We start from the raw sequence: 24739 nt of genomic DNA, 5'->3' as shown, positions 1-24739 counted from the left end.
TCGGTGATCCTGTCCAAAAATGCATCAATACGTATATTCAACTAAAACTGCATAAACTATACATACACAAACATATATGTATTTATATAGATGAACCATATACCTTCAAACATTAATAAAAAAATATACTTATAATATTTATACATATACCCGAATGAAAATACTCTCACAGACATTCTTCAGAAATATTTTAAGAAGCGAGGAAAATAATTGATTGAACATGTAACACAATCTGATTAAAGTGCAGTCCAATTGGGAACTACGAAATCCTAAATACCAAGTATCTGCTACAACAAATCGATTTTAATTGTTTAACTTTAATTTAGCATGTTGACGACTGCGCCTGTCAACGCAACCAAATACACATGGATGGACGAAAAGCTTGGGCTGCCTAATTGCGGATAAAAGGCGCATAGCCAGGTATAAAGACTAGGGTACCCCTAGTAAAAAAATGTTCGTGATCCGTTTTCGGCGAGTAATTGACTGATACCCCTGGGTAAATTTTTGTGACCAGTTTTCGACGGGCAAGCAGGCACAGGTGGGACTGGGAGTGTATTAGGGTTCTGCTCTATCGACTCTACTTAACGAGCTCCCACTGACATTCGTAAGCAGCCAAAGTAGTGTCTGTACGAAAGCTTGAGATTAAGTCGATACAAAGCGAGTGCGTTAGAATACTTGTCGACTGCAACTTAGAAATGTCGATCAGCTCGATCATCCCCGTGAGAAAAAGCGTAACCGCGTTCACTGCCAATCACCTTCAACTACCTCCGAGCACCACAAACCACTGTCAACCACCTCCGACCACCTTTGTCCTCCTTGACCACCACGGCCCACTCCGCCTCCACCATCGCCGCCCCCTCGTCGTCGTCGTTGTCGTTCTCGACCACCTCCGATCGCCGCTAGCCGCCACAAACACCTCCCACCATCTCCGTCCGACTCCTAGCATCCCCTGCCGCCGTCGGCCAGCTCCTACCGCCGACAACCACGTCCTGCAATCTCCTGCCAGCTCTGACCACCTCCTACCATTTCTAAACACCTCCTAACTCCCCCTGCCATCTCTGACCATCGCCGACCACCTTCTACCAGCACCTACCACCTCCTACCATTTCCGAACACCTCCAAACACCTCCGACCACCACCGACCACATTCGTCCTCCTCATCCACCTCCTCCACCCCCCATCGACGTCCTCGTTGTCCTCGTCCTCCTCGTCCTCCTCGACCTCCTCTGACCGCCGCCAACCACCTCCAAACACCTCCTACGCTGACTGAAGAATATAGAGACAGTTGCTCTAATGGGCTTTGGTATAACAACCGGAAATCGTAGTGCGCTTGCACTCCCTAAGATGTTACAACTGTAGAGTTGAGAATTTATTGCAGAACATCAGAGGATTACAGATTTCGACATGATGCTAGCTGCATTCACCTTCCGAGTAACACAATCTTCGCAATGGTAAGCCCAAGCCACTACTCAGCCTGTGTGTACTTACTGGAATCGGCAGGAAGGATAAAGTGCGTATTCCTTGTATGAAATGTGAAACCTAAAATCATTATACGTCATACCATATCATCATACATCATACATCATCATAAGTAGTATTAAAGTTCGAAACCAAAGTTTGGATGTTCGGATGTTCAGAAAGTGACGTCACCCAAAATTTTTTTTTCTCTAACGTCATCGTTCAGCTTGAAAATCTGCTAGTCGAATTCCTCAGTCTGGAAACAACCGCGCAGTAGAGCGGACGGATAAGTATCGCGCTCCGCAGATTTCGAGCACCGGGTTCTCTACCTCCTGGATCCTGCGCTCCGACTCCGCTTCCTGATGCAACTCGACTTCAGGGACAAGGGCTCCGTAGTTTCTGCGGTCCGGGTACACTAGCTGGTGAAACTCAACTTCCAGAACAGGCGCTCCGTAGTTTCTGCACTCTGGGTCCGCTACCTGGTAAAACTCAACTTCCAAGACAAGCGCTCCGTAGTTCTGGCTGTCCAAGTTCTTGATATGGTGACTTTTGACCAAGCGCTCCGTGGTTCCTGCGCTCCAAGTACGCACCTGGTGAAAATTGACTTCCAGGATAAGCGCGCCGTGGTTTCTGCGCTCAAGTTTCGCTACCAGGTGTAGCTCGACTTCCAGGACAAGCGCACCGAGGTTCCTGTTTCATGTTTACAATAAATTATTTATATTCATTTTTCGCGCAAGCCCAAATTCAGTAGCTGTCAGTGCGCTAGTGATATTTCGACTATTTTTTATCATTTTCTCATAATCTTCTTGGTAAAATGTATCGATACAAAAATTATACTAATCCTTACAGAAAATTTTTGATGTGTTCTAATACTGAAAATATTTATTAGTATTCAAGGCATAACCCGAGGTCGTTAGCGTTGGTCGTTGGGGGTGGTTGGCAGTGGTTGGAGGTATTCGAAGGTGGTTGGGGTAGTTGCGGGTGATCAAGGTGGACGAGGAGAAGGACTAGGAGGAGGAGGACGAGAATGACGAGGAGAACAAGGTAGAAGAGGAGGGCGAGGATTTGTGCTCGGTGAGTAAAACATTTTTATAATATTTAATGGCAATTGCAAATATATTGTATTCAAAATTTTTCAAACTTGTCATGATTACAATAAATTATTTCAATTTGATTTTCGCGCAAGCACATATTCAGTAGCTATGAATGCGCTAATAAAATGTATTGAATTATTAATTAATATATTAATTATAATATTGATCCTTACACTATGTTTTTGATGTGTTCTTATACTAATAATATTCATTACTATTCAAGGTATAACACGAGGTGGTTAGCGGTGGTCGCTGGAGGTGGTTGGCGCTGGTTGGAGGTGGTACGGAGGTGGTTGGCGGTCATGGTACGTGGCTGGATGAGTAGAAAAAGGCGGAGGAGAAGGACCGAGTGGGAGTAGGAGTGAGTGTGAGAGTAGGAGTAGGGGTAGGAGTGTTAGGAGTTGAAGTTTTTTCGTTTTTTTTTTCCGACATTTTCTTCGCCGTCTTTCTCTGTTCTATTCTCTGTTCTAATTTTTTATCCCTAGATCCTAAATAGTAATATAGAACTAGGCTAAGGTTTAGGAATTAGGACTTTGATTATTTTTAGTGTTGCTATGATGTTTTCCAATGTTGCCATGAAAAAGATAAAAAATAAACCATTAAACCATTACCCCTTTGTATTTTTTGCAAAAAATTTGGCGATTTTGAAAAGTGCCGGAATGAATTCTTTCGTGCACTATTCCGATGTAGTTTTGCGAGAGGAATCGATTGGGCACAGTCCCAATGCGCTGCGAGCAACGGATCAGAAGTTACAGCCAAAAAATCGGAACCAGTGTTTCTGATATTTTTCAGCTGGTGCTGTTTCCTTCGTACTTTCTCTGCTGTTGGTCCTGCGCTATTTTTTCTGCGTTTTCTAAGTTCCTGCAAGTCCAATTAGTCAGCAAATGGCCATAAAAAGCAAATCGGAAACTGAAAGTTTTTCGCTCAAAAAAACAGTGAGGCTTACCCCTCTGTATTTTTTGCGAAAAATTTGGCGATTTTGAAAAGTGCCGGTATAAATTCTTTCATGCACTATTTCGACGTAGTTTTGCGAGAGGAATCGATTGGGCGCAGTCCCAATACGCTGCGAGCAACGTACGAAGAGTTAAAGCCAAAAAACGAGAACCTGAGTTTTCGACATTTTTCAGCTGGTGCTTTTTCCATCGTAACTTCTTTGCTGATGATCCCAGGCTACTTTCGCTGCGTTTTCTGAGTTCCTGAGGTTCCAATTAGTCAGAAAAGGGTCATACTAATCGAATAGGAAACCAAAAATTTTTTGGTCAAAAAAAAGGAAGGTTAACCCGTTTGTATTTTTGGCGAAAGTTTTGGAGATTTTCAAAAGTGCTGGAATAAATTAATTGTGGCACTATTCCGACGTAATTTTGCGTGAGAAACCGATAGGGCGCAGTCCCAATACGCTGCGATCAACGCACCGAAAGTTACAGCCAAAAAACGAAAACCTGAATTTTCGACATTTTTCAGCAGGTGCTTTTCTCCTCGTATCTTCTCTCCCGTTGATCCCACGCTCCTCTTGCTGCGTTTTCTGAGTTCCTTGGGGTCCAATTGGTCGGGAAAGAGTCATACGAATCAATTCTGAGACGAAAAATTTTTTGGTTAAAAAAAAAGGAAGGTTAACCCCTTTGTATTTTTGGCGAAAATTTTCGCGATTTTCAAAAGTGCTGGAATAAATTAATTGTGGCACTATTCCGACGTAATTTTGCGAGAGAAATCGATTGGGCGCAGTCCCAATACGCTGCGATCAACGCATCGAAAGTTACAGCCAAAAAACGAAAACCTGAATTTTCGACATTTTTCAGCAGGTGCTTTTCTCCTCGTATCTTCCCTCCCGTTGATCCCACGCTCCTTTTGCTGCGTTTTCTGAGTTCCTTGGGGTCCAATTGGTCGGGAAAGAGTCATACGAATCAATTCTGAGACTAGAAATTTTTTGGTCAAAAAAAAAGGAAGGTTAACCCCTTTGTATTTTTGGCGAAAATTGTCGCGATTTTCAAAAGTGCTGGAATAAATTAATTGTGGCACTATTCCGACGTAATTTTGCGAGAGAAATCGATTGGGTGCAGTCCGAATACGCTGCGATCAACGCATCGAAAGTTACAGCCAACAAACGAAAACCTGAATTTTCGACATTTTTCAGCAGGTGCTTTTCTCCTCGTATCTTCTCTTCCGTTGATCCCACGCTCCTTTTGCTGCGTTTTCTGAGTTCCTTGGGGTCCAATTGGTCGGAAAAGCGTCATACGAATCAATTCTGAGACGAAAAATTTTTTGGTCAAAAAAAAAGGAAGGTTAACCCCTCTGTATTTTTTGCGAAAAATTTGGCGATTTTGAAAAGTGCCGGTATAAATTCTTTCATGCACTATTTCGACGTAGTTTTGCGAGAGGAATCGATTGGGCGCAGTCCCAATACGCTGCGAGCAACGTACGAAGAGTTAAAGCCAAAAAACGAGAACCTGAGTTTTCGACATTTTTCAGCTGGTGCTTTTTCCATCGTAACTTCTTTGCTGATGATCCCAGGCTACTTTCGCTGCGTTTTCTGAGTTCCTGAGGTTCCAATTAGTCAGAAAAGGGTCATACTAATCGAATAGGAAACCAAAAATTTTTTGGTCAAAAAAAAGGAAGGTTAACCCCTTTGTATTTTTGGCGAAAGTTTTGGAGATTTTCAAAAGTGCTGGAATAAATTAATTGTGGCACTATTCCGACGTAATTTTGCGAGAGAAATCGATTGGGTGCAGTCCGAATACGCTGCGATCAACGCATCGAAAGTTACAGCCAACAAACGAAAACCTGAATTTTCGACATTTTTCAGCAGGTGCTTTTCTCCTCGTATCTTCTCTTCCGTTGATCCCACGCTCCTTTTGCTGCGTTTTCTGAGTTCCTTGGGGTCCAATTGGTCGGAAAAGCGTCATACGAATCAATTCTGAGACGAAAAATTTTTTGGTCAAAAAAAAAGGAAGGTTAACCCCTTTGTATTTTTGGCGAAAATTTTCGCGATTTTCAAACGTGCTGGAATAAATTAATTGTGGCACTATTCCGACGTAATTTTGCGAGAGAAATCGATTGGGCGCAGTCCCAATACGCTGCGATCAACGCATCGAAAGTTACAGCCAACAAACGAAAACCTGAATTTTCGACATTTTTCAGCAGGTGCTTTTCTCCTCGTATCTTCTCTTCCGTTGATCCCACGCTCCTTTTGCTGCGTTTTCTGAGTTCCTTGGGGTCCAATTGGTCGGAAAAGCGTCATACGAATCAATTCTGAGACGAAAAATTTTTTGGTCAAAAAAAAGGAAGGTTAACCCCTTTGTATTTTTGGCGAAAATTTTCGCGATTTTCAAACGTGCTGGGATAAATTAATTGTGGCACTATTCCGACGTAATTTTGCGAGAGAAATCGATTGGGCGCTGTCCCAATACGCTGCGATCAACGCATCGAAAGTTACAGCCAAAAAACGAAAACCTGATCTTTCAACATTTGTCAGCAGGTGCTTTTTTCCTCGTATCTTCTGTCCCGTTGATCCCACGCTCCTTTTGCTGCGTTTTCTGAGTTCCTTGGGGTCCAATTGGTCAGGAAAGAGTCATACGAATCAATTCTGGGACGAAAAATTTTTTGGTCAAAAAAAAAGGAAGGTTAACCCCTTTGTATTTTTAGCGATAATTTTCGCGATTTTCAAAAGTGCTGGAATAAATTAATTGTGGCACTATTCCGACGTAATTTTGCGAGAGAAATCGATTGGGCGCAGTCCCAATACGCTGCGATCAACGCAACGTAAGTTACAGCCAAAAAACGAAGACTTGAATTTTCGACATTTTTCAGCAGGTGCTTTTCTCCTCGTATCTTCTCTCCCGTTGATCCCACGCTCCTTTTGCTGCGTTTTCTGAGTTCCTTGGGGTCCAATTGGTCGGAAAAGAGTCATACGAATCAATTCTGAGACGAAAAATTTTTTGGTCGAAAAAAAAGGAAGGTTAACCCCTTTGTATTTTTGGCGAAAATTTTCGCGATTTTCAAAAGTGCTGGAATAAATTAATTGTGGCACTATTCCGACGTAATTTTGCGAGAGAAATCGATTGGGCGCAGTCCCAATACGCTGCGATCAACGCATCGAAAGTTACAGCCAAAAAACGAAACCCTGAATTTTCGACATTTTTCAGCAGGTGCTTTTTTCCTCGTATCTTCTCTCCCGTTGATCCCACGCTCCTTTTGCTGCGTTTTCTGAGTTCACTGGGGTCCAATTGGTCGGGAAAGAGTCATACGAATCAATTCTGAGACGAAAAATTTTTTGGTTAAAAAAAAAGGAAGGTTAACCCCTTTGTATTTTTGGCGAAAATTTTCGCGATTTTCAAAAGTGCTGGAATAAATTAATTGTGGCACTATTCCGACGTAATTTTGCGAGAGAAATCGATTGTGCGCAGTCCCAATACGCTGCGATCAACGCATCGAAAGTTACAGCCAAAAAACTAAAACCTGAATTTTCGACATTTTTCAGCAGGTGCTTTTTTCCTCGTATCTTCTCTCCCGTTGATCCCACGCTCCTTTTGCTGCGTTTTCTGGGTTCCTTGGGGTCCAATTGGTCGGGAAAGAGTCATACGAATCAATTCTGAGACTAAAAATTTTTTGGTCAAAAAAAAAGGAAGGTTAACCCCTTTGTATTTTTGGCGAAAATTTTCGCGATTTTCAAAAGTGCTGGAATAAATTAATTGTGGCACTATTCCGACGTAATTTTGCGAGAGAAATCGATTGGGCGCAGTCCGAATACGCTGCGATCAACGCATCGAAAGTTACAGCCAACAAACGAAAACCTGAATTTTCGACATTTTTCAGCAGGTGCTTTTTTCCTCGTATCTTCTGTCCCGTTGATCCCACGATCCTTTTGCTGCGTTTTCTGAGTTCCTTGGGGTCCAATTGGTCAGGAAAGAGTCATACGAATCAATTCTGAGACGAAAATTTTTTGGTCAAAAAAAAGGGAAGGTTAACCCCTTTGTATTTTTGGCGGAAATTTTCGCGATTTTCAAAAGTGCTGGAATAAATTAATTGTGGCACTATTCCGACGTAATTTTGCGAGAGAAATCGATTGGGCGCAGTCCGAATACGCTGCGATCAACGCATCGAAAGTTACAGCCAACAAACGAAAACCTGAATCTTCGACATTTTTCAGCAGGTGCTTTTTTCCTCGTATCTTCTGTCCCGTTGATCCCACGCTCCTTTTGCTGCCTTTTCTGAGTTCCTTGGGGTCCAATTGGTCAGGAGAGAGTCATACGAATCAATTCTGGGACGAAAAATTTTTTGGTCAAAAAAAAAGGAAGGTTAACCCCTTTGTATTTTTAGCGAAAATTTTCGCGATTTTCAAAAGTGCTGGAATAAATTAATTGTGGCACTATTCCGACGTAATTTTGCGAGAGAAATCGATTGGGCGCAGTCCCAATACGCTGCGATCAACGCATCGTAAGTTACAGCCAAAAAACGAAAACTTGAATTTTCGACATTTTTCAGCAGGTGCTTTTCTCCTCGTATCTTCTCTCCCGTTGATCCCACGCTCCTTTTGCTGCGTTTTCTGAGTTCCTTGGGGTCCAATTGGTCGGAAAAGAGTCATACGAATCAATTCTGAGACGAAAAATTTTTTGGTCGAAAAAAAAGGAAGGTTAACCCCTTTGTATTTTTGGCGAAAATTTTCGCGATTTTCAAAAGTGCTGGAATAAATTAATTGTGGCACTATTCCGACGTAATTTTGCGAGAGAAATCGATTGGGCGCAGTCCCAATACGCTGCGATCAACGCATCGAAAGTTACAGCCAAAAAACGAAACCCTGAATTTTCGACATTTTTCAGCAGGTGCTTTTTTCCTCGTATCTTCTCTCCCGTTGATCCCACGCTCCTTTTGCTGCGTTTTCTGAGTTCACTGGGGTCCAATTGGTCGGGAAAGAGTCATACGAATCAATTCTGAGACGAAAAATTTTTTGGTTAAAAAAAAAGGAAGGTTAACCCCTTTGTATTTTTGGCGAAAATTTTCGCGATTTTCAAAAGTGCTGGAATAAATTAATTGTGGCACTATTCCGACGTAATTTTGCGAGAGAAATCGATTGTGCGCAGTCCCAATACGCTGCGATCAACGCATCGAAAGTTACAGCCAAAAAACTAAAACCTGAATTTTCGACATTTTTCAGCAGGTGCTTTTTTCCTCGTATCTTCTCTCCCGTTGATCCCACGCTCCTTTTGCTGCGTTTTCTGAGTTCCTTGGGGTTCAATTGGTCGGAAAAGAGTCATACGAATCAATTCTGGGACGAAAAATTTTTTGGTCAAAAAAAAAGGAAGGTTAACCCCTTTGTATTTTTAGCGAAAATTTTCGCGATTTTCAAAAGTGCTGGAATAAATTAATTGTGGCACTATTCCGACGTAATTTTGCGGGAGAAATCGATTGGGCGCAGTCCCAATACGCTGCGATCAACGCATCGTAAGTTACAGCCAAAAAACGAAAACTTGAATTTTCGACATTTTTCAGCAGGTGCTTTTCTCCTCGTATCTTCTCTCCCGTTGATCCCACGCTCCTTTTGCTGCGTTTTCTGAGTTCCTTGGGGTCCAATTGGTCGGAAAAGAGTCATACGAATCAATTCTGAGACGAAAAATTTTTTGGTCGAAAAAAAAGGAAGGTTAACCCCTTTGTATTTTTGGCGAAAATTTTCGCGATTTTCAAAAGTGCTGGAATAAATTAATTGTGGCACTATTCCGACGTAATTTTGCGAGAGAAATCGATTGGGCGCAGTCCCAATACGCTGCGATCAACGCATCGAAAGTTACAGCCAAAAAACGAAAACCTGAATTTTCGACATTTTTCAGCAGGTGCTTTTTTCCTCGTATCTTCTCTCCCGTTGATCCCACGCTCCTTTTGCTGCGTTTTCTGAGTTCACTGGGGTCCAATTGGTCGAGAAAGAGTCATACGAATCAATTCTAAGACGAAAAATTTTTTTGTTAAAAAAAAAGGAAGGTTAACCCCTTTGTATTTTTGGCGAAAATTTTCGCGATTTTCAAAAGTGCTGGAATAAATTAATTGTGGCACTATTCCGACGTAATTTTGCGAGAGAAATCGATTGGGCGCAGTCCGAATACGCTGCGATCAACGCATCGAAAGTTACAGCCAACAAACGAAAACCTGAATTTTCGACATTTTTCAGCAGGTGCTTTTCTCCTCGTATCTTCTCTTCCGTTGATCCCACGCTCCTTTTGCTGCGTTTTCTGGGTTCCTTGGGGTCCAATTGGTCGGGAAAGAGTCATACGAATCAATTCTGAGACTAAAAATTTTTTGGTCGAAAAAAAAGGAAGGTTAACCCCTTTGTATTTTTGGCGAAAATTTTCGAGATTTTCAAAAGTGCTGGAATAAATTAATTGTGGCACTATTCCGACGTAATTTTGCGAGAGAAATCGATTGGGCGCAGTCCCAATATGCTGCGATCAACGCATCGAAAGTTACAGCCAAAAACAGAAAACCTGAATTTTCGACATTTTTCAGCAGGTGCTTTTTTCCTCGTATCTTCTGTCCCGTTGATCCCACGATCCTTTTGCTGCGTTTTCTGAGTTCCTTGGGGTCCAATTGGTCAGGAAAGAGTCATACGAATCAATTCTGAGACGAAAAATTTTTTGGTCAAAAAAAAGGGAAGGTTAACCCCTTTGTATTTTTGGCGGAAATTTTCGCGATTTTCAAAAGTGCTGGAATAAATTAATTGTGGCACTATTCCGACGTAATTTTGCGAGAGAAATCGATTGGGCGCAGTCCGAATACGCTGCGATCAACGCATCGAAAGTTACAGCCAACAAACAAAAACCTGAATTTTCGACATTTTTCAGCAGGTGCTTTTTTCCTCGTATCTTCTGTCCCGTTGATCCCACGCTCCTTTTGCTGCGTTTTCTGAGTTCCTTGGGGTCCAATTGGTCAGGAAAGAGTCATACGAATCAATTCTGGGACGAAAAATTTTTTGGTCAAAAAAAAAGGAAGGTTAACCCCTTTGTATTTTTAGCGAAAATTTTCGCGATTTTCAAAGGTGCTGGAATAAATTAATTGTGGCACTATTCCGACGTAATTTTGCGAGAGAAATCGATTGGGCGCAGTCCCAATACGCTGCGATCAACGCATCGAAAGTTACAGCCAAAAAACTAAAACCTGAATTTTCGACATATTTCAGCAGGTGCTTTTTTCCTCGTATCTTCTCTCCCGTTGATCCCACGCTCCTTTTGCTGCGTTTTCTGAGTTCCTTGGGGTTCAATTGGTCGGAAAAGAGTCATACGAATCAATTCTGGGACGAAAAATTTTTTGGTCAAAAAAAAAGGAAGGTTAACCCCTTTGTATTTTTAGCGAAAATTTTCGCGATTTTCAAAAGTGCTGGAATAAATTAATTGTGGCACTATTCCGACGTGATTTTGCGAGAGAAATCGATTGGGCGCAGTCCCAATACGCTGCGATCAACGCATCGAAAGTTAAAGCCAGAAAACGAAAACCTGAATTTTCGACATTTTTCAGCAGGTGCTTTTCTCCTCGTATCTTCTCTCCCGTTGATCCCACGCTCCTTTTGCTGCGTTTTCTGAGTTCCTTGGGGTCCAATTGGTCAGGAAAGAGTCATACGAATCAATTCTGAGACGAAAAATTTATTGGTCAAAAAAAAGGGAAGGTTAACCCCTTTGTATTTTTGGCGAAAATTTTCGCGATTTTCAAAAGTGCTGGAATAAATTAATTGTGGCACTATTCCGACGTAATTTTGCGAGAGAAATCGATTGGGCGCAGTCCCAATACGCTGCGATCAACGCATCGAAAGTTACAGCCAAAAAACGAAAACCTGAATTTTCGACATTTTTCAGCAGGTGCTTTTTTCCTCGTATCTTCTCTCCCGTTGATCCCACGCTTCTTTTGCTGCGTTTTCTGAGTTCCTCGGGGTCCAATTGGTCGGGAAAGAGTCATACGAATCAATTCTGAGACGAAAAATTTTTTGGTCGAAAAAAAAGGAAGGTTAACCCCTTTGTATTTTTGGCGAACATTTTCGCGATTTTCAAAAGTGCTGGAATAAATTAATTGTGGCATTATTCCGACGGGATTTTGCGTAAGAAATCGATTGCGCGCAGTCCCAATACGCTGCGATCAACGCATCGAAAGTTACAGCCAAAAAACGAAAACCTGAATTTTCGATATTTTTCAGCAGGTGCTTTTTTCCTCGTATCTTCTCTCCCGTTGATCCCACGCGCCTTTTGCTGCGTTTTCTGAGTTCCTCGGGGTCCAATTGGTCGGGAAAGAGTCATACGAATCAATTCTGAGACGAAAAATTTTTTGGTCGAAAAAAAAGGAAGGTTAACCCCTTTGTATTTTTGGCGAAAATTTTCGCGGTTTTCAAAAGTGCTGGAATAAATCAATTGTGGCACTATTCCGACGTAATTTTGCGAGAGAAATCGATTGGGCGCAGTCCGAATACGCTGCGATCAACGCATCGAAAGTTACAGCCAAAAAACGAAAACCTGAATTTTCGATATTTCTCAGCACTCGCTTTTTTCCTCGTATCTTCTCTCCCGTTGATCCCACGCTCCTTTTGCTGCGTTTTCTGAGTTCCTTGGGGTCCAATTGGTCAGGAAAGAGTCATACGAATCAATTCTGAGACGAGAAATTTATTGGTCAAAAAAAAGGGAAGGTTAACCCCTTTTTATTTTTGGCGAAAATTTTCGCGATTTTCAAAAGTGCTGGAATAAATTAATTGTGGCACTATTCCGACGTAATTTTGCGAGAGAAATCGATTGGGCGCAGTCCCAATACGCTGCGATCAACGCATCGAAAGTTACAGCCAAAAAACGAAAACCTGAATTTTCGACATTTTTCAGCAGGTGCTTTTTTCCTCGTATCTTCTCTCCCGTTGATCCCACGCTCCTTTTGCTGCGTTTTCTGAGTTCACTGGGGTCCAATTGGTCGGGAAAGAGTCATACGAATCAATTCTGAGACGAAAAATTTTTTTGTCAAAAAAAAAGGAAGGTTAACCCCTTTGTATTTTTGGCGAAAATTTTCGCGATTTTCAAAAGTGCTGGAATAAATTAATTGTGGCACTACTCTGACGTAATTTTGCGAGAGAAATCGATAGGGCGCTGTCCCAATACGCTGCGATCAACGCATCGAAAGTTACAGCCAAAAAACGAAAACCTGAATTTTCAACATTTGTCAGCAGGTGCTTTTTTCCTCGTATCTTCTCTCCCGTTGATCCCACGCTTCTTTTGCTGCGTTTTCTGAGTTCCTTGGGGTCCAGTTGGTCGGGAAAGAGTGATACGAATCAATTCTGAGACGAAAAATTTTTTGGTCAAAAAAAAAGGAAGGTTAACCCCTTTGTATTTTTGGCGAACATTTTCGCGATTTTCAAAAGTGCTGGAATAAATCAATTGTGGCACTATTCCGACGTAATTTTGCGAGAGAAATCGATTGGGCGCAGTCCGAATACGCTGCGATCAACGCATCGAAAGTTACAGCCAAAAAACGAAAACCTGAATTTTCGATATTTCTCAGCACTCGCTTTTTTCCTCGTATCTTCTCTCCCGTTGATCCCACGCTCCTTTTGCTGCGTTTTCTGAGTTCCTTGGGGTCCAATTGGTCAGGAAAGAGTCATACGAATCAATTCTGAGACGAAAAATTTATTGGTCAAAAAAAAGGGAAGGTTAACCCCTTTTTATTTTTGGCGAAAATTTTCGCGATTTTCAAAAGTGCTGGAATAAATTAATTGTGGCACTATTCCGACGTAATTTTGCGAGAGAAATCGATTGGGCGCAGTCCCAATACGCTGCGATCAACGCATCGAAAGTTACAGCCAAAAAACGAAAACCTGAATTTTCGACATTTTTCAGCAGGTGCTTTTTTCCTCGTATCTTCTCTCCCGTTGATCCCACGCTCCTTTTGCTGCGTTTTCTGAGTTCACTGGGGTCCAATTGGTCGGGAAAGAGTCATACGAATCAATTCTGAGACGAAAAATTTTTTGGTCGAAAAAAAAGGAAGGTTAACCCCTTTGTATTTTTGGCGAAAATTTTCGCGATTTTCAAAAGTGCTGGAATAAATTAATTGTGGCACTATTCCGACGTAATTTTGCGAGAGAAATCGATTGTGCGCAGTCCCAATACGCTGCGATCAACGCATCGAAAGTTACAGCCAAAAAACTAAAACCTGAATTTTCGACATTTTTCAGCAGGTGCTTTTTTCCTCGTATCTTCTCTCCCGTTGATCCCACGCTCCTTTTGCTGCGTTTTCTGAGTTCCTTGGGGTTCAATTGGTCGGAAAAGAGTCATACGAATCAATTCTGGGACGAAAAATTTTTTGGTCAAAAAAAAAGGAAGGTTAACCCCTTTGTATTTTTAGCGAAAATTTTCGCGATTTTCAAAAGTGCTGGAATAAATTAATTGTGGCACTATTCCGACGTAATTTTGCGAGAGAAATCGATTGGGCGCAGTCCCAATACGCTGCGATCAACGCATCGTAAGTTACAGCCAAAAAACGAAAACTTGAATTTTCGACATTTTTCAGCAGGTGCTTTTCTCCTCGTATCTTCTTTCCCGTTGATCCCACGCTCCTCTTGCTGCGTTTTCTGAGTTCCTTGGGGTCCAATTGGTCGGGAAAGAGTCATACGAATCAATTCTGAGACGAAAAATTTTTTGGTTAAAAAAAAAGGAAGGTTAACCCCTTTGTATTTTTGGCGAAAATTTTCGCGATTTTCAAAAGTGCTGGAATAAATTAATTGTGGCACCATTCCGACGTAATTTTGCGAGAGAAATCGATTGGGCGCAGTCCCAATACGCTGCGATCAACGCATCGAAAGTTAAAGCCAGAAAACGAAAACCTGAATTTTCGACATTTTTCAGCAGGTGCTTTTCTCCTCGTATCTTCTCTCCCGTTGATCCCACGCTCCTCTTGCTGCGTTTTCTGAGTTCCTTGGGGTCCAATTGGTCGGGAAAGAGTCATACGAATCAATTCTGAGACTAAAAATTTTTTGGTCAAAAAAAAAGGAAGGTTAACCCCTTTGTATTTTTGGCGAAAATTTTCGCGATTTTCAAAAGTGCTGGAATAAATTAATTGTGGCACTATTCCGACGTAATTTTGCGACAGAAATCGATTGGGCGCAGTCTGAATACGCTGCGATCAACGCATCGAAAGTTACAGCCAACAAACGAAAACCTGAATTTTCGACATTTTTCAGCAGGTGCTTTTCTCCTCGTATCTTCTCTTCCGTTGATCCCACGCTCCTTTTGCTGCGTTTTCTGAGTTCCTTGGGGTCCAATTGGTCGGAAAAGCGTCATACGAATCAATTCTGAGACGAAAAATTTTTTGGTCGAAAAAAAAGGAAGGTTAACCCCTTTGTATTTTTGGCGAAAATTTTCGAGATTTTCAAAAGTGCTAGAATAAATTAATTGTGGCACTATTCCGACGTAATTTTGCGAGAGAAATCGATTGGGCGCAGTCCCAATACGCTGCGATCAACGCATCGAAAGTTACAGCCAAAAAACTAAAACCTGAATTTTCGACATTTTTCAGCAGGTGCTTTTTTCCTCGTATCTTCTCTCCCGTTGATCCCACGCTCCTTTTGCTGCGTTTTCTGAGTTCCTTGGGGTTCAATTGGTCGGAAAAGAGTCATACGAATCAATTCTGGGACGAAAAATTTTTTGGTCAAAAAAAAAGGAAGGTTAACCCCTTTGTATTTTTAGCGAAAATTTTCGCGATTTTCAAAAGTGCTGGAATAAATTAATTGTGGCACTATTCCGACGTAATTTTGCGAGAGAAATCGATTGGGCGCAGTCCCAATACGCTGCGATCAACGCATCGAAAGTTAAAGCCAGAAAACGAAAACCTGAATTTTCGACATTTTTCAGCAGGTGCTTTTCTCCTCGTATCTTCTCTCCCGTTGATCCCACGCTCCTTTTGCTGCGTTTTCTGAGTTCCTTGGGGTCCAATTGGTCGGGAAAGAGTCATACGAATCAATTCTGAGACGAAAAATTTTTTGGTCAAAAAAAAAGGAAGGTTAACCCCTTTGTATTTTTGGCGAAAATTTTCGCGATTTTCAAAAGTGCTGGAATAAATTAATTGTGGCACTATTTCGACGTAATTTTGCGAGAGAAATCGATTGGGCGCAGTCCCAATATGCTGCGATCAACGCATCGAAAGTTACAGCCAAAAACAGAAAACCTGAATTTTCGACATTTTTCAGCAGGTGCTTTTTTCCTCGTATCTTCTGTCCCGTTGATCCCACGATCCTTTTGCTGCGTTTTCTGAGTTCCTTGGGGTCCAATTGGTCAGGAAAGAGTCATACGAATCAATTCTGAGACGAAAAATTTTTTGCTCAAAAAAAAGGGAAGGTTAACCCCTTTGTATTTTTGGCGGAAATTTTCGCGATTTTCAAAAGTGCTGGAATAAATTAATTGTGGCACTATTCCGACGTAATTTTGCCAGAGAAATCGATTGGGCGCAGTCCGAATACGCTGCGATCAACGCATCGAAAGTTACAGCCAACAAACAAAAACCTGAATTTTCGACATTTTTCAGCAGGTGCTTTTTTCCTCGTATCTTCTGTCCCGTTGATCCCACGCTCCTTTTGCTGCGTTTTCTGAGTTCCTTGGGGTCCAATTGGTCAGGAAAGAGTCATACGAATCAATTCTGGGACGAAAAATTTTTTGGTCAAAAAAAAAGGAAGGTTAACCCCTTTGTATTTTTAGCGAAAATTTTCGCGATTTTCAAAAGTGCTGGAATAAATTAATTGTGGCACTATTCCGACGTAATTTTGCGAGAGAAATCGATTGGGCGCAGTCCCAATACGCTGCGATCAACGCATCGTAAGTTACAGCCAAAAAACGAAAACTTGAATTTTCGACATTTTTCAGCAGGTGCTTTTCTCCTCGTATCTTTTCTCCCGTTGATCCCACGCTCCTTTTGCTGCGTTTTCTGAGTTCCTTGGGGTCCAATTGGTCGGAAAAGAGTCATACGAATCAATTCTGAGACGAAAAATTTTTTGGTCGAAAAAAAAGGAAGGTTAACCCCTTTGTATTTTTGGCGAAAATTTTCGCGATTTTCAAAAGTGCTGGAATAAATTAATTGTGGCACTATTCCGACGTAATTTTGCGAGAGAAATCGATTGGGCGCAGTCCCAATACGCTGCGATCAACGCATCGAAAGTTACAGCCAAAAAACGAAAACCTGAATTTTCGACATTTTTCAGCAGGTGCTTTTTTCCTCGTATCTTCTCTCCCGTTGATCCCACGCTCCTTTTGCTGCGTTTTCTGAGTTCACTGGGGTCCAATTGGTCGGGAAAGAGTCATACGAATCAATTCTGAGACGAAAAATTTTTTTGTCAAAAAAAAAGGAAGGTTAACCCCTTTGTATTCTTGGCGAAAATTTTCGCGATTTTCAAAAGTGCTGGAATAAATTAATTGTGGCACTACTCTGACGTAATTTTGCGAGAGAAATCGATAGGGCGCTGTCCCAATACGCTGCGATCAACGCATCGAAAGTTACAGCCAAAAAACGAAAACCTGAATTTTCAACATTTGTCAGCAGGTGCTTTTTTCCTCGTATCTTCTCTCCCGTTGATCCCACGCTTCTTTTGCTGCGTTTTCTGAGTTCCTTGGGGTCCAGTTGGTCGGGAAAGAGTGATACGAATCAATTCTGAGACGAAAAATTTTTTGGTCAAAAAAAAAGGAAGGTTAACCCCTTTGTATTTTTGGCGAACATTTTCGCGATTTTCAAAAGTGCTGGAATAAATTAATTGTGGCATTATTCCGACGGGATTTTGCGTAAGAAATCGATTGCGCGCAGTCCCAATACGCTGCGATCAACGCATCGAAAGTTACAGCCAAAAAACGAAAACCTGAATTTTCGATATTTTTCAGCAGGTGCTTTTTTCCTCGTATCTTCTCTCCCGTTGATCCCACGCGCCTTTTGCTGCGTTTTCTGAGTTCCTCGGGGTCCAATTGGTCGGGAAAGAGTCATACGAATCAATTCTGAGACGAAAAATTTTTTGGTCGGAAAAAAAGGAAGGTTAACCCCTTTGTATTTTTGGCGAAAATTTTCGCGGTTTTCAAAAGTGCTGGAATAAATCAATTGTGGCACTATTCCGACGTAATTTTGCGAGAGAAATCGATTGGGCGCAGTCCGAATACGCTGCGATCAACGCATCGAAAGTTACAGCCAAAAAACGAAAACCTGAATTTTCGATATTTCTCAGCACTCGCTTTTTTCCTCGTATCTTCTCTCCCGTTGATCCCACGCTCCTTTTGCTGCGTTTTCTGAGTTCACTGGGGTCCAATTGGTCGGGAAAGAGTCATACGAATCAATTCTGAGACGAAAAATTTTTTGGTTAAAAAAAAAGGAAGGTTAACCCCTTTGTATTTTTGGCGAAAATTTTCGCGATTTTCAAAAGTGCTGGAATAAATTAATTGTGGCACTATTCCGACGTAATTTTGCGAGAGAAATCGATTGTGCGCAGTCCCAATACGCTGCGATCAACGCATCGAAAGTTACAGCCAAAAAACTAAAACCTGAATTTTCGACATTTTTCAGCAGGTGCTTTTTTCCTCGTATCTTCTCTCCCGTTGATCCCACGCTCCTTTTGCTGCGTTTTCTGAGTTCACTGGGGTCCAATTGGTCGAGAAAGAGTCATACGAATCAATTCTGAGACGAAAAATTTTTTTGTTAAAAAAAAAGGAAGGTTAACCCCTTTGTATTTTTGGCGAAAATTTTCGCGATTTTCAAAAGTGCTGGAATAAATTAATTGTGGCACTATTCCGACGTAATTTTGCGAGAGAAATCGATTGGGCGCAGTCCCAATACGCTGCGATCAACGCATCGTAAGTTACAGCCAAAAAACGAAAACTTGAATTTTCGACATTTTTCAGCAGGTGCTTTTCTCCTCGTATCTTCTTTCCCGTTGATCCCACGCTCCTCTTGCTGCGTTTTCTGAGTTCCTTGGGGTCCAATTGGTCGGGAAAGAGTCATACGAATCAATTCTGAGACGAAAAATTTTTTGGTTAAAAAAAAAGGAAGGTTAACCCCTTTGTATTTTTGGCGAAAATTTTCGCGATTTTCAAAAGTGCTGGAATAAATTAATTGTGGCACTATTCCGACGTAATTTTGCGAGAGAAATCGATTGTGCGCAGTCCCAATACGCTGCGATCAACGCATCGAAAGTTACAGCCAAAAAACGAAAACCTGAATTTTCGACATTTTTCAGCATGTGCTTTTTTTCTCGTATCTTCTCTCCCGTTGATCCCACGCTCCTTTTGCTGCGTTTTCTAAGTTCCTTGGGGTCCAATTGGTCGGGAAAGAGTCATACGAATCAATTCTGGGACGAAAAATTTTGTGGTCAAAAAAAAAGGAACGTCAACCCCTTTGTATTTTTGGCGAAAATTTTCGCGATTTTCAAAAGTGCTGGAATAAATTAATTGTGGCACTAATCCGACGTAATTTTGCGATAGAAATCAATTGGGCGCAGTCTCGGTACGCTGCGAGCAACGTACGAAGAGTTAAAGCCGAAAAACGAGAACCCGAGTTTTTGACATTCTTCAGCTGGTGCTTTTTCCATCGTAACTTCTTTGCTGTTGATCATAGGCTACTTTCGCTGCGTTTTCTAAGTTCCTGGGGTTCCAATTAGTCAGGAAAGGGTCATACTATTCGAATCTGAGACCAAAAATTTTTCGGTCGAAAAATGAAAAAAAAGTAAGGCTAACCCCTTTGCATTTTTAGCGAAAATTTTCGCGATTTTGAAAAGTGCTGGAATAACCTGTTTCATGCACTATTCCGACGCGATTTTGGGAGAGAAATCGATTGGGCGCAGTCCCGATACGCTGCGAGCAACGTACGAAGAGTTAAAGCCGAAAAACGAGAACCCGAGTTTTCGACATTTTTCAGCTGGTGCTTTTTCCATCGTAACTTCTTTGCTGTTGATCCCAGGCTACTTTCGCTGCGTTTTCTGAGTTCCTGGGGTTCCAATTAGTCAGGAAAGGGTCATACTAATCGAATCTGAGACCAAAAATTTTTTGGTCGAAAAATGAAAAAAAAGTAAGGCTAACCCCTTTTCATTTTTGGCGAAAATGAAAGTTCTGGACAGCCAGAACTACGGAGCGCTTGTCCTGGAAGTCGAGTTTTAGCAGGTAGTGGACCCGGAGCGCAGAAATTACGAAGCGTTTGTCCCGGAAGTCAAGTTGCATCAGGAAACGGACCCGGAGCGCAGGATCCAGGAAGTAGAGAACGCGGTAGTTGAGAACCCTGGTAGTTCGGCTAGCAGATTTTCAAGCGGATCGATGATGTCAAGAGAAAAAAACTTTTCGGTGACGTCACTTTTTGAACATCCGACATCCAAACTTTGGTTTCGAACTTTAATACTATGCATGATGATGTATGATGTATGATGATATGATATGACATGATGTATAATGATGTTAGTTTTCACATTTCACACAAGAAATACGCACTTATCCTTCCTGCCGATTCCAGACTCAAGCGGCTAGGCCCTTCGAAGGTCAGCCGTTGACTAAAGATATATTCGTCAGTCAACGGGTCAGCGAATAACGCTGCCGTACTGCGACAGTTGGATGATAAAAAATTTCGCTCGTACCTTTCAAATGTGTATTCAAATACACTTGAAGTGTTATGAAGCTTCGTTGTTTCTCTCCCTATCACCTTATTAGATCTTTAAATCACTACACTGCGTTAAATACTCTCTCAGATACCGAGCATCCATTTCATCTCGATCAAAATTACTCAACGTAGATACTTCACTTGCGCCTAGCTAAATCAGCGTTTTGATTCCATGCCTTCGAAAATTCAAGATCAAAAGAGCAAATGAAAAGTTGTTGGAATAATTATGAATACTAATGTTATGGAATACATCGAGCGCGTGTCGAATAGAATCCCATTTCGAAATGAATAATTCTTCTCTTTTCATATTATAGCCGTATTATTGTAGATAATCTAGTTTGTTTCCTGGAAAATTATAAAATTTACAGTATACCTCACGTATTAGTCCTAAATGCATCATATAATATCAATATCGTACATGGACCGCACATACAAATATACTTTTTGGTCTCCGCATCATTATTGCATCTGATCTATCATTATTTATAATCTATCTATACATTCTTATCTCGGGTAAATATACTTCAATTAAATCACTGTTTTGCTACGAATTTTGGAAGAAGTTTGTTCTCATTATTAATTTCTTGTATCACCGACAAGTCGGTAAGTACACAGAGGATACGTACTGGCTTGGGCTTACCGTTGCGAAGACTGTGTTGCTCGGAAGGTGAATGCAGCCAGCATCGTGTCGAAATCGGTAACTCTCTTATGTTCTGCAATAAGTTGTCAACTCTACCGTTGGAACATCTCAGGGGGCGTAGGCGCACGACGATTTTCGGTTATCACACGAAAGCCTATTAGGGCAACTGTCTTTATATTCTTCAGTCAACGCTTCTGTCAGCGTAATTACGCTAAATAGAGAATGTTAACGACGAATTAAGACCATTATCTCTGTGAAGTGCCGTTTCACACACCAAAATCCATACGAATGACTATCCCTGTATTTTTCAGTCAATGGCCTAGGTTTACAATTAATGCAGGGCACTGCCATTACCGACGCCACTGATGTGGAACTAACACCGACGGTGATCCAGGACACTTCAGTTTTTTTTTTTACCATACCACGGAGACGCGGCAGTCATCTGCGCAAACTACGAGCGTCGAATACATCGCATTTTCCGGTCAAAGTCGTACAAGAGGTAATGGTGAAGGTTGAGATTCCTGTTACCGCCAGGCCACGAGAAGGTCGAAAGATTAGCGTTGTTTGAGTAATCAGTTTAAATTTTAGCCGAAGATCGAAAGGTGAGTACTGACTAAACATTGCAATTCAGGTATTTCCCTCACAGTCGGGCATCAGTTCTTTCAAAGTCTATACTTAATTTAGTTAAAAATGTTTATTTCCATAATGTACAGAATATCTCTCGTCCGCCACACGTAGGAGGTTAATCAAGCCGCAAATCTATAGTACCGGGTTTCTTTAATGCGAGATCCGCGTAAAAAAATCGTTCAACGATCAATGAGACACAGATCCATTTCTTCTTTCATCGAATACGAACTTTGAGACAATATTTTCAGTCATTTTGATACTCGAAATCGATAACGCCGGCCGTTAAGGTGATTCGTGGCACCACCATTTTTATGTATTTCTTTCAATTTCCCGGGAAATTTTGCCAGTCTAATTCCCGTCAATTTAATTAATCGAGTTCAAACTGCGTTTCAGAAAAGGCATTCATACACTTTGAGCGTCCATAAATATGTTCATCGTCAAAATATTATTACAATAGGATTAAAACTGTTTAATTTTTTTACTTAAATTGATTCCCATTTATGTTAATGTTCGCAGTGAAATCCCAGAAGGAATTACCGATTGTGTTGCAATTTTTGAGTCAAAAGAATAGACTTACAATGACTAAGGCAAAGTCGATGACGCCGAAAAGTCAGGCCTCAACACCAAAGGATGATTTGAAAGGGGTGAAAAACACATCTATTGGTAAGAACAAGACGCCAAAATTTAAGAAAACACCAACTGGCAAGGTCGCTTTGATAAACGGTACAACCAAAGGCAAAGGCAATCAAAACACAGAGAACAACACACCGAAAGGAAAGGTGAACACACCATTAAACACCCCTAAGCCCAAAGGTAACAGTAAGCCTAATATTTCGAATAACGATCAGGCTTCACCTGGGAATAAGAAAAAAATTCCTGTGGGAAAATCGCCGGCTCGGAAATTTCCTAGATATCAATGGAAAAGTGTTGTGTATGGCTCAGATGAGGAGGAAGACTCTGATACTTATTATGAGGATATCAACGAAGGTGTTGAAGTAAACGAGGATGTTAGTGATGAGGAGGCTGACAGTAACTCCGAGGGGGATGAAGTATCTAATGAAGATGTTGGCATCATCGATATATTGGGCAACAGTCTAGCTGAAGATTCGGATGATGATGATTCGGATTTTGACGACAATGGTGATGAGGAAAAAGGGGAGGAGAAGGAGGACGAGGAGGAGGAGGAGGAGGAGGAGGAAGAGGAAGAAGAGGAAGAAGAAGAAGAGGAGGAGGAGGTTGTCAACAAAGGAGTCAAACAGTTTAAGGGACTTAAGCCAACCGTTGAGCAAAGCGACGATGCGGAAGAGGAAGAAGAGGAAGACTCTAGTAGTGAAGGTGATACAGATGATTCCGTCAGTGATTCTGGACCTGGATTGAAAGCCTTGTTGGGACAAAGCCTAGCTGATGATGATGACGACGAAGATTTCACTGATAATGACGAGGAGGAGGATGACGACGAGGATATTAGCGATGAAGAGGAGGATGAAGATCATACTTCACCAATCAAAAAACAGAAAGTAGTAGCTGAGGAGGACGATGACGAGGATGAAGAAGAGGACAGCGATGATGATGAAGAAGATGAGGATAGCGATGATGCTGAAGACGACACGGAAACTTCTAAGCTTTCCATGCTAGAAAATGATTCTGAAAATGATGATGAGGAGGAAGATGACGACGATGAAGATTTGGCAGATGGTAAATCTGCAGATGACTCGGGTAAAGAACTCACGCCACAAGAAGTTGATGCCAGAAATAAACGGTCGATATACGTCGGAAACCTTCCCAAAGATGTGGTAAAAGAACAGTTGATAAAACTGTTCAAAAAGTTTGGAACTATTGAGGTAATCAGAATAAGAGGAGGCATTGGAAAGGATAGTAAAACCTCAAAGAAGCTATCTGTTATTAAAAGAGACCAACTCCATCCAGTTGTATCCTCGTTGCATGCATACATCAGATACCATGCTGATGATGCAGCAAAGAAAGCTCTTTCAATGAATGGACACAAGTTTAATGAATACTTCTTGAGGGTTGATTTGGTTGGAGGCAACGGTCCTAAACCTGACCAAAAAAAGGCTGTCTTCCTGGGCAATTTGCCTTTCAGTGAGTATAATTTAAACAAAAAATGCATAGAATATATGAAGAGATTTACTGTCACTTTATTTTTTTTGTAACTCATTTTATTCATTTCAATATCATATTTTTTATTGTAGAAATTGATGACAACTCTATTTGGTCCCACTTTGCGGATTGTGGTAAAATTGCATCTGTACGAATTGTCAGAGATAAGAAAACCAAAATAGGCAAGGGCTTTGGATACATCAATTTCGAAAATGCCGACTCAGTCGCCCTAGCACTCAAGCTTAATGGCACTACTCTTGTCAATCGAGTCATTAGGGTGAATGTATGCACAGATAAATCTTCGTCTGACAAGAAACAGGGACCGTTAAGTCAGAAAAGGTCTCATTCCAAACAGATTCAAGGTAGTGCACCAAAAAGGCACAAAGACAACTCTGACCCAATTGCAGTAGCTGTGAGTATTCTATATATCAGACTGTCATTAATGCGATTATTTCATGTTCTATTCATCATGAAATTGTGTCAATTAACATCCACTCGTATTGTTTATTGTCATAACAATATACGTATGTTGACCATAGTATACAATCTGTAATGTTGCTAAATCATGTATTTTTGCTGTAGACGCACAATAGTCAGAATGCTCAACAGAGGAAAGAGGCAAAACAGAAGCGTTCACAAGGTGAACAACAGAGGCAAAAAGGGAGTGAGCAGCCAGGCAGCAAATCGGGTGGTGGTTTTCAAGGGCAGAAAGCTGATAAGAAAAAAAAACAAAAATTCAACAAGTTTGACAAAAAAAAAAAACAAATAGCAGCTAAATTCGCTGCTAAGCCGAAATAAGTTTCCACCGATTAGATATAGACAGGAATTTCATCATTTTAATTCAGTTTATTTTTACTTTCACGCCTCCATGTTACAATATATAAGAATTGCACACATAATGTAATTAGCGTGTGCATCAATTTCGAAAACATTGTTTACTCAGTGATTACGGTGCATCCTGTGTTATTAATGTCCTTGTGTAATTTTGTATGTGTGAGTGTGACACGTAAACTGTATATATAATGTGCTGACGAGAAAGTGTGCTTTCACATTCTGTAACAACCATTTTTTTAATAACAATAATGTAACATGCTCCTTGTACTGATTTTGAATCTGTAACTTTTTTTCTTCTTTGTCAACGCAAATATCCGATTGTCCAAAATTTTCTCGATCCTGAAAAGTGCTAGAATCAATTATT

At 41.2% G+C, this 24739-nt stretch overlaps 1 protein-coding gene across 1 annotated transcript; it reads left to right on the top strand.

Annotated features, from left to right (window-relative positions):
* The first annotated feature begins 21245 nt into the window (after nucleotides 1-21245).
* LOC107224154 (RNA-binding protein 34) lies at nucleotides 21246-24642 on the top strand. The gene is made up of 4 exons (XM_015664098.2): nucleotides 21246-21398; nucleotides 21940-23523; nucleotides 23634-23953; nucleotides 24124-24642. Exons 2-4 carry the CDS (start codon nucleotides 22002-22004, stop codon nucleotides 24337-24339), a joined length of 2058 nt encoding a protein of 685 aa, XP_015519584.2. The 5' UTR covers nucleotides 21246-21398; nucleotides 21940-22001; the 3' UTR covers nucleotides 24340-24642.
* Nucleotides 24643-24739: the final 97 nt, after the last annotated feature.

This window comes from Neodiprion lecontei, chromosome 4 (assembly GCF_021901455.1).
Source record: "Neodiprion lecontei isolate iyNeoLeco1 chromosome 4, iyNeoLeco1.1, whole genome shotgun sequence".
Taxonomy (NCBI): Eukaryota; Metazoa; Arthropoda; class Insecta; order Hymenoptera; family Diprionidae; genus Neodiprion; species Neodiprion lecontei.
This window is presented reverse-complemented; position numbering and strand designations above follow the sequence as displayed.

Bases quoted from the DNA above. Each gene is read 5' to 3' on its own strand.
- LOC107224154 (XM_015664098.2), top strand. From the start codon at position 22,002: ATGACTAAGGCAAAGTCGATGACGCCGAAAAGTCAGGCCTCAACACCA. The intron at 23,524-23,633 runs GTGAGTATAATT...TTTTTATTGTAG, and splicing joins CCTGGGCAATTTGCCTTTCA to AAATTGATGACAACTCTATT. The intron at 23,954-24,123 runs GTGAGTATTCTA...TTTTTGCTGTAG, and splicing joins CTGACCCAATTGCAGTAGCT to ACGCACAATAGTCAGAATGC.